Source organism: Fonsecaea monophora (genome assembly GCF_001642475.1).
Source record: "Fonsecaea monophora strain CBS 269.37 chromosome Unknown Scaff10, whole genome shotgun sequence".
Classification (NCBI taxonomy): Eukaryota; Fungi; Ascomycota; class Eurotiomycetes; order Chaetothyriales; family Herpotrichiellaceae; genus Fonsecaea; species Fonsecaea monophora.
The window spans coordinates 5263-21571 of NW_019173941.1; the positions used below are offsets into that span (position 1 = coordinate 5263).

The following is a 16309-nucleotide window of genomic DNA, read 5'->3' on the forward strand; positions in this document are numbered from 1 at the left end:
GAACAACAGAAACCCAGGGAATCCAGAATCGCTTATGATGCTGTGTTTGATCCTGCACTCGAACTAATCCAAGTGATCGTCGAGGTTTGGTTTGCCACTACTTGCTTGGTAGGTGTGTTGTTGTGGCAATACACGCGTTTCTCGAGATCCATTCTTTGAAGGACGCTTTGACAATAGTCAAGACTACACGAAGCAGCCGTCGATGTTCAACCAGTATAGGTATCCGTGGCCGCCCAAAAAAAGCAACCTCTTACAAGCTGGTGACTGAATATAAACATAGCTTAAGGTTGGACTTGGACTTTGCTGCCCAGTGGTGGGGCTTGAGCGGACCTATTCTGATGGTAAGATTTGAGGCCTACCTGTACAAGTACACAGTCATGAATGTGCGGTCAGTGAGGAAGGTTTGCTTCAGATCGAGTCAGTCCGACCCACGCTTGGGATAAATTGTGCGACGTTTGGTGGCGACAAGCCCAATTGGCATGGAACATTCGTCACTCAAGTCTGACAGATAATAATATGCAGACAAGTACACCACAGATCGTCCAAGGAGGAAAACACCCTGGCTCTGCTGAAAGAAAAGAGTTTCCGCGAAGACGGAATCGGACTCGGCAAGAACCTAAACGTGGAACCTTTTAGCTGCAAATCTACAGATGCATACAACCAAGGAGGTGGTAAACAAGGGGCGCACGCAGCCAGTTTCTGGGTTTCCGGGAAGCGCAGCATTGGACCCAAGGCCTTGGTTCTAGTATCACGCTACTTGAAGTTTACGCAGTCGCAGTCGCAGTCGCAGTCGCAGTCGCAGTGCTTGCTGGCTTGACCGACGATATCGCAATCACCAAAGCCCATTTCTGTTTGTTGCTATACGAGCATGGCTTGATGCCAGAGTCCTCCAAGCAACAGGAGTGGACTTGAGAGGTCTGGTAGGTCACAGGGGCCGTTCACTAGTGTCCTTGGTCAGGTTGCAATGTGGGAGGCAGGACACGGGCACGACCCTTAGAAGATATTCAGAAGCCAGACAAGTACCGAGTACAAAGACAGAGACCAACTACCTTCTCGGACTAAGGCCAGACACCAGAGACCAGGCCAGAAATCCACTCCTCACTATCCATTCCTCCCTTCCTCCACCATCCTTGGCCCCTCAGATCAGCAACCACCAAGCTCGCATAATGGGCCCAATGTATATCACAGCCCGCAATGAGACAGAGGGTGCATGACGAGCCACCTGCCCAATGACTACACGCAGCTTGCCCGTCATTGAACACGCCCCAGAGTGACTGCAGTGCGTGAGTGCCTGGTATTGTCTTCAGTTTGACCGCCATAGATTGTACACCTTGTGATTTCAAGGCCATCTCCAGTGCTCGGGGCGTCGGCCGTAGGCGTGGTGGGGCTACTTTCCGATAGGAGGAAGCGAATTTTCTCTGACGAAGACCCTCAGGAACAAGAACTCCTTCCGACCTAGGGAAGAACGGCCTCTCGAGAGAATACCAGCCACCTACCAGCATCTCCGAGCTGAAATGAAGCGGAACCTTCCCAGTAATGCCTCCAACAAATGGTGGTTTACCCTTTGTCGTTGTGTTCTGGCGTCCTTGGAAGCCTTCAATCGGTGGTTTCCGGTTGGCAAAGCCGCGCATCAGCCAGTCTGTGGTTGCACCAGAATCGGGATAGAGTGATACTTGTTCTGTGGTGCATGTACCATGTACCAAGGGAGGGGTGGAAAAGCATCACACTATGCGATCCTTCAATCAATCAGAGCCTCTGGAGTGTTAGCCTTCTCTTGTTGCCACGTGGGCCAAATGGGTCACCCCCTCCTCGATAGCAGCTGGTCTTGGTCCAAGGTCGAGAGACGGCGCGATCACAGCATTGGCAAATCGGCGTCAATGGATGGCTAACTCGCAGGTGGCAATAAATGGTTCTGGCGATAGCGCATGGAGCCCGTTGCTCCTGGAAATCTGCAACTGCGCCAAAACAAGGAGGTCATCAAACAGAAAAACCCGACCAGGCCACATTTTCGGATCCAGCAGGTGGACGGAGAAAGAACTTTTCTCAAACCCAATTCCACACGGAGTAAATGGGCGTGGTGGATCAGGAGCGGATCCTCAACCCTCGCTCGTTGCTTGTGATAGCGAGGAAGATCAAACGACGGATCTGAGACCCAGCAAGTCGAGGGGGGCCACCCACGGTTGCAATTGGATAGGCAGCTTATAGGTACTCGAAGTAGGTGGGAGTGGCAGGCCCAGGCGAGCGTGGCGGGCGATGTCGCCCGGGAAAAGGTTTTACGAGCATGCCTACGACTCGTACTTTGCAGGTAGGCAAAGCCCGTTCCAGGATCGGACATGAGGGGTCGGTCAAAGACGGAGATCAGCAGGAAGTCCGGCTTCCGAGGCGAAGTCGCAACACCCGCCCGTGGCACGCGTGGAAACCCAAGTCCCATTCGTTCCAATTGACTGCACTCTGAACATCTCTACATACTTACATACAGGTACATAGATCCGAGTATGATCCGACACAGTACAAGGATCGCGAGACCCCTGGCACTTTGATCGTCTGCATCATCACTCATACAAATACTGTACACGGCCAGAACATCCGGGAGCGCAGCAAAGACTGCAGGAGCAAGGGATATTTGTCTGTCACGCTGCGACTTATCTCCTCCCCCCGCCGCAGGGCCTGAACCCCTTCTCGCTCGCCTCATTTTCTTCTCCTCAGCACCACAATTGGCTAGATGTGCAAAGCTCAAGCGAAGCACAACCTTTCCTCACCGCGTCCTCCGAATTTCCCAACACGGCCAATTTACCCAGTGTCCTTGGCTCTATCCATCATTCCTGTTGGAACACACGCGCGTGTGGGCAGTAGACACTAACTTTGGGGGTTTCTACTACTCTTTGCACATGATGGTCGATCTTTTCGCATTTTACGGAACAAACAACAGCTAATCCAGGTGACAATCCTGGCCAGAATTTTCCCACTCCCCTGTTCTAAATAATGCTTCAAAAGTCTACTCGAGGCCTGCCACCCTTCTCATTCTACGAATTACGATCGATGCAAGGGGACCTCTCGTTGCTCACGCTTGGTTAGGATCAAGAATTGACAGTTGTCAAAAGGACCACGTGAACCATATCACGAGACAGGTTTGGAAGCACAGTGAAAAAGGTTATAAGGTGATGCAGCGCAGCCAATCGCTTGGGTTTGTGCGTCGCGGAATTTTTTCGCAATGTCGCTCAGGCTCATAGATCGTCCACGCCTAAAGTCCCTTGCTTCTGTAACAACAATTGGCGAGCGGACCCTGGCTGGGTAAGAGAAAGAGGTGAGGCGAATATCACTGCCCTTGACGACATCTTCAGTCCGTGCGTACTTTTCACTAGATGACAGGGTTTCTCGAAAGGTTGTGGTTGAGTTTCGATCCGAAGTTTTTGATCCGATCACAAGGATGGATAGTGGTGGATCTGGGCACTCAAAGTCTGTTTCCCAATGAAACTAGGCACGTTGCAATGGTCTCCTACCCCTCGGGAGAGGCAGATTTAGGTATGTCCCCCGTATTCAGTCTCAATGGCTCTTTTCTCAGTTGGGGGACGGTTCAGCCGTCATCGACACGAGATTGACAGGTCGACCGCGAATACTGCATGCCATGGTGAAGCTGGGTGGATAGCCCGGTCACACAAAGCCACCCCGGACCCCGTCCAACGGTGGACGTTGGAATGTGGTGCATCACTTCGTTTGCTTCCCTTGTGACCTGGTCAGTGCATGCATGGACTTTGCAGCTCCACTTAGGGAAAGTCTCAAAAGAGGAATGCCGAAGTTTGAAAGGTGTTGATGGAGCAACTCAGAACTACCGAGTACATCAGGCAGAGAAAAAGCAAACAAAGTCAGTAGACGACCGGGTCAAACAAAGTGAGGATCACCCGAAACTGAGCCTCAGTCACTCGTCTCGACTCTGGTGCCTGGGGAGATGACGCCGTTGGAGCCAGCTGGTGGATAGTCCAGCCACAACTGCTTGCGAGCCACTTGTTCGAATTCGGTCCATCAACAACTGTCACACTGTTCACATTTTCCCACCCTTGTCACCGCCAGACGACAAGATGAAGTCCTTGACCAGTTGAAGCGCGGCAACCGCAAACGCCACCATATTGGCCTGTCTATCACTTCCCAACCCCGTGTCTAGATCCTTGTTCACACTACCCTTTTCGCCCACCACTGCCAATGCGACGTAGCCCCTGTAGTTTTCCGCCTCGTATCAGATTCACATGCTCCCTATTGAGGCGCAGCTAGGTGAGAGGCGGATAGGGCGGGATCTGTACTTACGGTTGTCTGTTGGGAGTCTTGCCACTGGCGGTTGGTCCTGCTGTTCCTGACTGTTGTGTTGAGAGCAGTCGAGTAAGCGAAAAAAAGTCTCCATTGTCCAGGCCTTGAGGGCTTCGCCCTGTCCGGCGAGATCGACAGATGTAGGGGATTGTAGGGAGTACGTACCTCACCGACACAATAAGTTCCTTGCAGCGTTGCTCTCACGCTCTTTGCCAGGTCTTCCACCAATTCCGGGGTAGGTCCATCATAATTGTCGATGTTCTGTTGCGTCCAGCCGGCGAAGGCAATCCTGGATTGTAACGTATACAGTGTCAATCCACCCTTGTAGATCCTGCTTGCCCCAGGGGTTGCAAGCAGTGAGGCGGAAATGAGTCCTCCTGCGGCGGTCTCCGCCACGCATATGGTCTCGCCTCGAGACTTGAGGAGGGACGCAACGTCTTCGGCAGCCGATCTGAGCTGGGGCGGAGGGAACTCTGCGGATGACATGGTGCTGCGGTGGGTGATATTGGTGCCGTGGAGTTTGGATGCCACAAGGGGGCTGCAAAAGAGACGCTGCTGCGGGATCTGAGACAATAGGAGTCTACGAGAACAGACCGAATACATCAACGATGATGGATGATGACCTTGACAGATTCAAGTTGGTTATGTTTGGAGTCGGGTTTATCAATCATCAAATGCGGGGATTCATGATTCTGTGATTGCAGCCTCGGAAGCAGCGAAAACAAAGATATCCGGGCAGACATACCAGGTTCTATCTTCCCCAGCTACGACGACGACGACGATGATGTTCCTCGATCCCAAGATGATACACCTCTGGGAGCTGTGGGATCTATCAACTTGTTTACATTGTGATCACTAGCTATTGAGCTTTGGTATACGAGGTACACCTGAATAGTGTAACTGGTCCATCACTTTCTCACAAGACCTTGTCAGATTCAACACCGCTCACAGGCTGGTTGCTCAGTGCCCAACCTCTGTCTTCTTCCCCTGCTCGATACCCTTCTGGCCTCCTGCCTGTGTCTTCAAGTTCTCAGTTCTACTTACCGCCCTTCGTTTGGAAGATTGCGTTGAAGAGACCGCAATCCCCTATGTGCCCATTTGTCCTCTATCCGAATGCTCTTCCAACCCGACTGCCTCCCCCTGACTCTTCTTCTCGAATCATACCATCTCAGCGAAGCCCAATGCCAGCAGTGACTTGCCAACTGTACAAGTCTTGTCCTCTTTGAAAAGAACAGCAGATATCGAGTCCTACACTAGTCTCCTCGTTTGCCCAAACCCGACCGAGATTTCCCTCCTTGTGGTCCCTCCCCCTGGGTTGATTCTCTCCTGTCCCAGAGCGCAGTTTACCCCATGGGCTACGCACACACCACATTCTCTTTGCGTCGATGTGTTCCTTTTCATCCAACATCTCCCGAATCTTGAGCACATGGGCTCCTCTTGAGAGCTGGAATGAACCGTCTTGCTTCAAGATCACGATGAGTGCCAGAGAAAGCATTCCCCTGCATCAACCGAAGACAATCTGTGATCTTTGGATAGCAGTCCGAACACTTCCCGTTCCGTCATGCCAATATCCAATGCTCTGAAAGGACTATCAAGTTGACTTTAGATGTTTATAGGACAAAGATTCGGCGAATATTGGTGGCGAAGTTCACGAGACTGACCTAATTTGACCGCTACATTGTTGCAGTCTCAACTGACCAAAAAGCACCTTTCCAAACCTGCTCACTCACCAATCCTTCTTTTCACAGTCCTTAGGAATGTTTGCCTACGAAGAGGAGATATAGGGAGCCAGAGTCGTGTCAAAAAGGCGACGCTATGACGGCACCAGCTGGTCTACGCCCTCGCCCTCGAGCGATCCTACCAATTCTGCACTGTCATTTACATGAACAAACACTTGAAGAACGGCTGTGCCCATCCCCCGATCCGTTGGAGAGGCTACGAGCCACGATGAAAGGCCTGGATTGAAGGGGCTGTCACCTCCAATGCTGAGGCAACACGACCAGCAATGAAGCTGAACCTTTTTCAACACGCCATCTTGTCTCAGCCCTCTCTATCTTGGGAGCACAATCATCAGCTTTTTCTACTTGGTCGATTTGGAACTTCTCCCTGCACGAAGAAACCTGAATGTACTCTTGCCTAGGTAACAAGGCAACCAATACCATCTTCTACAGGCTCTTAACTAACTTCACCTCAGATTCCGTAACTATGTTAGTCCTGTTGAGATACATCACAGGCACTTCACTTGAGACTTCTCGACGATAGCCATGTTGCTGCACCCCCTCGACTCTGTTACCTCACTCGGCAAGATTACTGGGACGCCAAAGCTCAGTTATATGGAAAAGGAGGAAACATATTGGGGTATACATACCGGGGTTATCACATTTTAATACACTATCAACACCTCTATCCAGAAAAGAGAACCGGGAAGTTTTACAGGATAACGACCTTGCGAGAAAATATGGCCTACGACCAAGCTACATAAAGCACTCTGACAGGCCACTCAACGACGAGACACAGTCGATATTCGCTCAGCACAACTTGAGATATGTACGTGGAGGTCGAGGCAGCCAAAGAGACAAGGAGACTACACAACACAAGACAGGAGGACCTGGAGTCGTTCGAAACTAGACATTCTCGGAAGGCAACAGTTTTGGGTGCTAAGATATTTATTCATTGACGCAAACTACACCCGCACAGATGGTGGACGTCTGTCGGTTTTTGGGGCGACTTGGCTGCCGCGCTCTAATACACAAGCGAGTTAACATACTTTTTTGAAGGAGCGGTGAAGGATCGACGACATGGCTGATCAGTTGACCCGGGACGACGGGGGGAGGTCTGGCTGGAAGTGTTCGATATCCATAACTTCAAAGAACATGCTGGGGCTTTATTGAGAGTTACATACGTGATAGATACCCGTGGGACGCGGCTATTTTCTGCTAACATGGAATGTTTTATGCTCTAAACTACATTCTACTGTCTGACTGGACTGAATTGATAGAGTCATCCTAAGCTCCTAGTATAGAAAATCTTTCGAGAAGCGAGTGGCTAAGCTACGCACCGGAACAACGACATGTGACAAGGTCTTAGTCGCTTCCGTGTCGGGACAATAAGATGGATTCGTTGCTCAATGGTTCTGCAGTCCTCAAGAACTATCTTTATCTCTTGATGTCTCTTAAATGTTCGAGGAAGAGCGAAACAGAAGCTGACTGTCTCCCTTGGGTTCAGTCGAGATTCATTCCCATCTAGCCCTTGACCTCGATACGCTGCTCGGCAGTCTTCCCCTGAAGCTCGATCCAGCGGTCGTTGGCCGCTTCCTCGTCATCGTCGTCCAGACCACGCTCGGCCTTCTTCATGCCGGCGACAAAGGCGCTCTTGGAGAAGAGGAAGTCGACCTGCTCGAGGGTCTTGCCGCCGGTCTCGGGGCACAGGAAGAAGACGAAGACGACGGCCACGAGGTTGCCGCTGAGGACCCACAGCCAGAACTTCCAGCCCACGTTGGTCAGGCCGATGGGACCTGCGAAGACGGTGATGAAGGTCATCAGCCATTCGCCAAAGCCCGTAAACGCGCCGCCGATGTGTCGGTACTCGAGCGGCGCAATCTCAGAGCAGTACAGCCACACGCAGCCCTGCCAGGCATACCCAAACACAAACAGGAAGGCGAAGATGATGCCGATCCCCGCCCACTGAACGGAATGCGTCGCCGGTACGGCTTGGAGGACGGTGAAGATGAGCATCAACACGGACATGACACAGGCTCCGTAGAGAAGGACCGATCGACGTCCGACTTTCTCGATGGTGAAGTAGAGCGGGACGCAGCCTAGAGCAAAGCAGATATTGAGAATCCCTGCGAGCAGGCTGACCAGGGAAGGGGCTGCACCGACTCGGCTGAGGATGACGGAGCCTGTTTTTGCACCATGGTTAGTCTAGGAACAGACGATGTGAAGGGGGGACGGGACAGTACTCCAATAGGCGAGCAATGAAGAGCCCATCCACTCTCTGATCATGGGAAGCCAAAAGCAGATGCAGAGCCGTCGGATGATCTTCATGGGCGTGCGGTCGATGATGCCACTAGTGGTGAATGCCTTCCAGTGTAAACTAGACTTCGCCTCCTCTTCTGCTTCAATGGCAACGAGAATCTCGCGCTTGATCCTCTGGACTTGTTCCGAGTCGATGGGTGCGTCATTTAGGCGTTCTAGGGCATCGTCGCCTTCGGCGTGTCGGTTCTTCGCATAGTAGTATCGCGGTGTGTCCGGGAGGAAGAGCATGCAGATGCCTGCAACCAGTGCAAAAATACATTGAAAAGCAATGGGCACTCTCCAGCTCCATTGGCCGTCGGACTTGATGCAGCCGTAATCTATCCAGTACGCCAGCGGGACACCGCTAATAAGCACTGCAGGACGCCATTAGCATAAGATGTACGATCTTTGTCAACAATCCCGGCAGAAGATACACGTCGGTCCTCGAATGGTCTTGACTCACTTATGGCATTGAATGCATTGGCTGGGCCACGGTCCCCGATTTCGACACCCGTCTCCGCTAAGTACGTCGGCACAGCGCTGGAGATGCAGCCGATAGCAAAGCCAGTGATGATCCGACCAACAGTGAGTTGTGCGACAGAGTTGGCCGTCGCTTGGATGATTGAGCCGACAACGGCGGCAGCGTTGCCCAAAAGAATAGTCCCTCGCCGGCCAATCTTGAAGGCAAAGGTGGCCACGATCAAACAGGTGATACATGCCGACAACGAGTAGGAGCTGGAGATCCACGGTATGACCCATTCTCCAGTCGGATTCCCAATCGCATCCAGGAATGGCTTGTGTAAAACGACGCCACCGAGCACGCCAGCATCGTACCCATACATCATGAAGGAAGTCCCGCAGATGAACTTCATCAGCCAGTAGAGGCTTCGACCTCGGAGATTGATAAGGACTCCCATCTTCGCAGGTCAAAGACCATATAAGAACAAGGTGATTTGTGGGAAAGAGCAGATGACTTTTCCAGTATAAGATTGACGAGTGTCGTCTTTCGTACTCGAATTCAGCGCAGCTGAAATTGCTGACTCTGGGAGTATTATTATACCCCAAAGAAAAGGTAGTGTCAATCCAGCAGAGTCAATAAGGTCCACAAGGACAAATGCGCATCTCCGCAGTGCGATGGAATAGTACCGACATGGGCATTCACCTTCAATAGCCTTCTTGTACGCAGCATCTGGGTAGCCAGCAAGTGGATATGATTGGGCACGAGACATTGCGCCGGGTTGGAGAAAGGGCCCTGCTTCTGATTGTCAGTGTGGATAGTGTCAGAATGTCTGGCGGTGGAGCGACTAAATGGAAGATGCGTAGATGGTCAATTGATCACAGTAGGTATACAAACCTGGTGACATGCGGAGCCTCATCCGTTTGGAGTAGCTGGTGGACGAGACTAAAGAGCGTAGCGGGCCGAGCGCGGCTTCATGCTCGTCTGGCGCATGAGCTGTCCTACCAGCCAGTCACTGTTGCGTTCGAGGGAGCGGTTCGACGGTGCAGCTTCGGGCAGGTATTGACAAGCGAATTGGCATCATGGACAGATCATAGAAGGTAAACATTCTCGCTTCGCAGTACGCAAAGTCGCCGTTCAGAGAAAGCTGCACCATGGTGAACCCCGCATAAGTGGACATCAGAACAAGAGCGTTGCCGAGGAAGCTTTTCCTTCGGCGGTCATTGATCTCCTCGAGTCAGAAGTTCTTGACAAGACCTTGTCCCAAACCTGGCTCACACAAAGGTTTTCACCGGAGAGGTCCCCGATGGCACTGTCGAGTGGCAAGGATGGTAGTTGAAGAGAAGGGCCAAATCCGATAACTTGGTTCGCCACGACTGCGAGAGGTCGTCGCCCCCGAATCGCGCTTTCATTATGACTTCTCCAGCTTCACAGCAAATTTTCAAGGCTCCGATGCTGCAACAGAAAGAGTGCTTTCATTATGCTGCTATGCCGATGTCCCAGTTGTCTCCATCAGCCCGGACAATGATTTGGAACAATCTAGCTGGCGAGCCCTGGAAGATGGCAAGAAGGTATTAGTGACCACCTACACCATCAGACGCGGGTTTTGGCTGTTGAGTCCCGCAGTAATTGTGACGGCTGAAGCTAGAAAGCTCGCTTGTCCCCTGGATGCCATGGAACGACCAGGTCTGCACACGCCTTGAGTCTCACAGAGACCCAGCATAAATAGTCCTGATGTGAATTTGATGGTAATGGGTCCGGAAGCCATCAACCATCAAGGTATTAGATTCGCGAAAGGGAATGGGTTCTTGGATTTTGAATGGGGTATCTTGACCACCATCAAGATCGTCACCTCCTCAGTCTATTGCGTCGCTGTCTTGCATGATTGCTAAGTGTTGATGGTGCAGCCGGAGTCCAAAGTGAGATTGTGCGATCATACTGTCGCACCAAACAGGATCTTTGATGTCGCTGAGGCAAGTGTCGTGCTGAAGAAAAAACTGCAACTGTTGCAAGGGCGACGTCGACCTTCTGCTGTCACAGTGCCTAAGCCCGTTGGGCGGTATCCTCTGGTTCGTTCATGGTGGTCCGACACCATTCGAGATAGTGGCCAGCATACTGCTCGTTGATTGCTGAATAGGGCTTCTTGGTGCTGGCGGTACGGGCGCCATGGGAATTCAGTAGTCAGTTATGTCCTATCCCACACCCAGAAGAAGTTCAGGAAGCCCTTTTCAAAACTCCCAATAGACCAGAATATCTGTTTGAGTGTATCCACGTTTGCAGACTGCTGTATACAGAAATGCTGCAGCGTTGAGGTTGATCTGCTTAAAGCCGTAATACTGACTGGGTATTGCACTGATCGCTATACGCTGTTTAGACTTGCCATAATCAGTGCGTGGTCTGTATAGAGAACACGACAGCCTTAGTCAGATGTCTTGTTTCGCCACCATAGCTATAAGCCACTTTCTCTTTGGCTTGAGTGGCGTTGAACAACCAATGGACGTGTATCAATTGCCTCTTTCCGAATCAGGGAATTTGCAAAGGTCGCTGTCCAAGTCACAGCTCTAATTGACATAGTTCGTACGCCATTGTTCGGCTGCCTTAGGAGATGTGGGTGCAAAATGGGCCATGGTTGGTATTTCGCTTGGACTCCCGGCACGCTATCGTGACTCGTCGGTCGATGCGATCGAGGCTGGGTTATGGTCTCGTCCTTGTTACCCTTCCATAGGATGTGAGGGCGTCCCTTGACACCGAGACCAAATGCAACTTGATTAGCAAGAAGATGATTACTACTGTTTCTGTCCAGATCGAAACGGCGCAGTCGTCATCTCAGGTATATGGTGATCAGTGGTAGTATAAAAAGGGACATGCAGTCTCGTATCTCACCCATCCCACGCAGTGCAACAATCCTGTTTGTCCAGGCATCTCGTCCATCCAAATCTGCGTTCTTCCAAGCAACTCACCATGGGTATCGACTTTACAGTCTTCAAGGGTTCCGAATCCGGTGAGATCGTGGAGGCCAAGGGCCACCGCGACGTAGGCCCGACGCAAGCTCTAGTCGCACTGTCGCATTGCGGTGTTTGTGGTACTGATTCTCATTACCGGCAAGCCGACCAAGGATTGGGTCACGAAGGAGTTGGTGTTATCACAGAGATTGGAAGCATGGTTGAAAAGCTGTCGGACTTGAGGGTCGGCGATCGGGTTGGAATGGGATGGCTCCAAAGAACGTGCGGCTACTGTGAATTTTGTTTGACCGGTGAGTGGCTCACCAATCCACGAGTGGCTCTTCGCCGGAGAGCTGCTCAATTGAGTCTGCAGGACCGGTCGTCTTCGACCAGGGTGATATATGAGGCTAACTTCAACTCCAGGCAGGCAGTTCAAGTGTCAGAACAGCGAACAATTTGGGACAGCAAACTTGGACCAAGGGTGCTTTGGTACAGGTGTTGCTTGGGATGTGAGCACGCTCTTCAAGATTCCAGACGAAATCTCGTCCGAATCTGCAGGACCATTGATGTGTGGTGGTGCCAGTAAGTTTACCAGCTTGCCCAACTCCAACTGTCCACCATTGGCGGATTCACTGCTAAGGGGTGTTTTGGACAGCCGTTTGGGGTCCCTTATACGAGAATGGATTCAAAGCAGGTGATCGCATCGGGATTATCGGGATGGGTGGACTCGGACACTTGGCTATTCAGTTTGTCTCGAAGATGGGAATGGAGGCCGTCGTCTTCTCCGGTACCGAAAGCAAGAAGGAAGAAGCATTCCAATTTGGCGCGAGGGAATTCTACGCCACCAAGGGAGTCACAAAGTTCGTAGGGATCGAGCCTGTCGACTGCTTGTTGATCACTACTTCGGTACTACCTGATCTCTCATTGTAAGTTTCATCACTGCCAGTCTCGGGGGTTGGGACGAACACTCACACTGAACAGGTATCTACCAGTATTGGCACCGTATGCGAAGATATTCCCACTCACTATCAGCATGGACAATATTCCAGTCCCTGCTCTGCCGTTTGTCATGTACGGCTATTCGATAATCGGATCTGGAGGAGCTCATTCACAGTCTGTGAAGGCAATGTTGAGATTCGCCGCGGAATATTCAATCAAACCGGTCATCGAAAAGTTCCCATTGACACAAAGCGGCGTCACGGATGCCATGAAGAAGCTAGACGAGGGTAGCGTAAGATACCGTGGGGTCCTTGTTGTTTAAGCATGGACAAGGGTTTCAGGACAGATGTTACATGAGGCATTGATGGAATGTGGTGGGGAGTTGAAATGAAATCTGAAGGATCAATGACATGTTCGAATGACAAAATGACGCGCAGCCAGAGACGCGACGCGTTCAACACGATTGATTGGACAAGAGCTTCAAACATCGCAGTCAAACCCACTGGAAGGCACCGATCTGAATGACATAGCTTCTTGATTCGACATGTGAGATAGCTTCCCAGGAACGTCTGCGTCTCTGTCCACCATGCAATGACCGCCCCAAAACCATGGCTGAAGGAATTAACATTGACCAAGTTACATCGACTTGCAACCGCACTGGGCACGCCCTGCTCCGGAACGAAGCTTGCCCGTATAGAAGCCATCAGTCGTGCAGCGTCCGACTCTGTAAGAGATGGAAATAGTAGTGGCAGTGTGTCCCACTTGAGTCTGTTGAGCATAGATATGGGCATCAGAAATCTAGCCTTTGCGCATCTCACGGCCCCAGTGGAAGAAGTCACCCAACCGCTAAGGTATATACAATACCGCAAGCCAACACTACAAGCATGGCGTCGTATAGCAGTGGCGGAATCACTGAACAGCACGAGTGGCCACCCAGACTCAGCGCCGGAGACTTCGATGTCCACAGTGACCGAAGTAGCTGAAGTGGCCAAAGAGTCATTCGAGCCTATTGACTACGCTAGGCATGCGTACAATCTTGTCAAATACATGCTACGGACTTACAAACCCAATCACATCCTGATCGAGAGACAAAGATTTCGGTCAGGCGGACAATCAGCGGTTCAAGAATGGACCCTCAGGGTTGGCGTTCTTGAAGGCATGCTCTACTCCGTTCTGCGAACTCTAGCTGAGGAGCATCGGCTGCAGCTGAGCATAGAGCCAATGCAGCCTCCCCGGGTCAACCGATACTGGCTTGAGGGGCACCAGGGCCTGCTGGGCTCGAAGGAGAAAAAGCTGGTCGGTCGCGACGTAAAAAAGGCAAAGATTGATATTGTTGGAAATATGCTCAGAGATGAAGACTCAATTTTCCGTGTTGGAAAGGGCGTTCAGCAGGAAGCAGCCGAGTTTGTATCGCGTGTCAACAAGCATTCGAAGGACGGGCGAGCTGCTACAACTAATATGTCAAAGCTGGATGATCTGGCCGACTCGCTTTTGCAAGGATTGGCATGGATCCATTGGCGAAATAACAGACGATGTATCGAATTCCTAGGACGAGATGCAGTTGATATGGAGTCTGGATGCTTATTGTGAGGTCCTGGCTGGGTACCCTGGTGAATGGCCAGGTGATTTACCTGGTCAATGACCCTTGATTCTAAGTTCAGCTCTTTGAGCACCACTTGGGTCAGAAATGTCGACTCGCATCTGCTTCTTGGGGAACCACAACACCTGTCTCAAGAGAAGCCGCCCACACGCATTCGCTGAACTAGAAGGCCCCGAGAGTTTCAAGGTCATCTTTTATTCCTACTTGCTTCCTTTCCAGTGGTCAATGTGATCATCCGAGACCGCAGTTGACACATTCTTGCAGCATTTGAGAAGGATGCATCCGACCGAGATGCGGCTGAATTTGCATCCTCAAATTGTGCATGCTGACACCACCTCCAAATCTACCAAGATGTGTGTCCCTGACCAAGAAAGAATCATGAGGCAATTGGAAGGTACCGCGGGAATAAGCGACGATCGGGGAAGGTGAAGGTGCAGAACGTTACGCTCGATCAAGGGAGGTAAAGAGGCGAGGACTCTTTGCGAGCGGGTGTGTCTGTGCGACTCGGCTGGCAATGGACAGAGCAGGTCGAAGTAGTCGGTCGTGGACTGGTCCAGATCAAGAATGTAACTGTTACACGCGTGAAGGACCCGAATGATCGGTTCAAGTCGAAAGATCGGACGGATATCAACATCGGACGTCGTTTCAAGGAACGGAAAGTCGCACCGGATCTGAAATGAGGAAAACCTGCGAGGTGCCGTCGTCGACATGGTGGAGTGGAACGTGGAGGTGCAGTCGTCACAAGCGTCGAGAAATAATGTGTTCGCTATTTTGTCACAAATAGTAATATTAGTGCTTGTCTCTATTCTCTCAATCATCATTCTCTCCTCTTGCTCAAGTATTGCCAGGTGCGTCTCATTCAATTGGTTTCTGTCTCAGACACTCAGATCCTTGATAATGAAGCACGCTCTGTGTCTCGTGGCCACCTCTCTCCTTTCCAAGATGGCCTTTGCTTCGCCTCATCCGCGAGGAACCGCGACACCCTGCATTGAAGCAGACACGAATTCCGGCGCGACTGACACCGTCATCACCGTGGCCAGCACTGTGACCGCAACCGTCACCGCGTCCGTTTCAGCCACCTCGAGCTCAAGCACTACCAACACTGGCCCGTTGACCACCCCAACATCGTGGCTTACAGTCATGGCTTCGCGAATTGCCTCACCAATTCACCTACTGCCCATGAATGCTGCCGGCTACCGTTTCTACCTTGGAGGAGATACCGTGTCATATTGTCCAACTGAGGTTGAAGAAGCCGGAGGATGTCCCACGGGGAATCACACTGTACTCTCTCTATGTGCAATGGTGAGGTGATTTTGCCGACATGGGAAAGCTTCACTAACAAAGCAAAGGGTGCTCTTGTTCCTGGTGGTCAGTATTTGTATGTGACGCCTGGTGGTGAAGTCGGCTACACCCAAGCCCATTCGAGTCTCATGCCGGATGGAGCAGTCCAGTGTCCCTTCACATACTCAAAGGCCCCAGGAGCCACGATTGGACGACTGAATCTGAGGGCATTCGGGGCATCGGGGTTGATGGCATGTCCTACATATGGAGACGCCTGGCAAGTTTTTGCCAACCTGGTAAGTCGCCCTTGTCCATGAATTGATTATGAGCTGCCCGCATCGTTGCTGTCCCAGTATAGCAGCATTGACACAAGCTTACCAAATGATGCAGAAGAACATCACGGCACCTCGAGGCAATGTATCCCAGTGCCTTGGTTTCGATCCTTTGGCTTTCGATACCCTTAATATTACCGCGTGGCAATACACTTAAGACGACGGCGGAGAGAAGACTCAATGGCACCCTGGGTTCACGGCTAGAAGAGCTGGCTGGCTGGCTACAGGCAAACACTAGCGATGTTTTCACGATTCGGGACACATCGGGAGATTTACTCATCGCAACGGATGATTCCGCGCCGCTGGTGGGAAATCGTAGGGCACAGGGGGATCAGACGAACCTCGGCACTTCTGAAAGGACCAGATCTGTGTGGGACTAAGCGGCGTGCCGTGGTTCGCTGGAGCGCATGTGCGTTTTTTTGCTCGCCTAGGGCCGGGCGTTG

The 16309-nt window shown here is 51.6% G+C and overlaps 4 protein-coding genes across 4 annotated transcripts; 2 read left to right on the forward strand and 2 right to left on the reverse strand.

The window, feature by feature from the left end:
• Positions 1-4039: 4039 nt before the first annotated feature.
• AYO21_02262 (hypothetical protein) lies at positions 4040-4785 on the reverse strand (the record flags this gene model as incomplete). The annotated part of the gene is made up of 3 exons (XM_022652241.1): positions 4040-4211; positions 4300-4349; positions 4465-4785. 3 exons carry the CDS (start codon positions 4783-4785, stop codon positions 4040-4042), a joined length of 543 nt encoding a protein of 180 aa, XP_022515277.1.
• Positions 4786-7541: 2756 nt separating this feature from the next.
• AYO21_02263 (hypothetical protein) lies at positions 7542-9232 on the reverse strand (the record flags this gene model as incomplete). The annotated part of the gene is made up of 3 exons (XM_022652242.1): positions 7542-8200; positions 8261-8689; positions 8779-9232. The coding sequence occupies 3 exons, from the start codon at positions 9230-9232 to the stop codon at positions 7542-7544; spliced, it is 1542 nt and encodes a 513-aa protein (XP_022515278.1).
• Positions 9233-11733: 2501 nt separating this feature from the next.
• Positions 11734-14243, forward strand: AYO21_02264 (hypothetical protein; the record flags this gene model as incomplete). Its single annotated transcript, XM_022652243.1, has 5 exons — positions 11734-12025; positions 12138-12296; positions 12355-12640; positions 12696-12945; positions 13209-14243. The coding sequence occupies 5 exons, from the start codon at positions 11734-11736 to the stop codon at positions 14241-14243; spliced, it is 2022 nt and encodes a 673-aa protein (XP_022515279.1).
• Positions 14244-15195: 952 nt separating this feature from the next.
• Positions 15196-16023, forward strand: AYO21_02265 (hypothetical protein; the record flags this gene model as incomplete). The annotated part of the gene is made up of 3 exons (XM_022652244.1): positions 15196-15555; positions 15603-15830; positions 15925-16023. The coding sequence occupies 3 exons, from the start codon at positions 15196-15198 to the stop codon at positions 16021-16023; spliced, it is 687 nt and encodes a 228-aa protein (XP_022515280.1).
• Between the last annotated feature and the right edge of the window lie 286 nt (positions 16024-16309).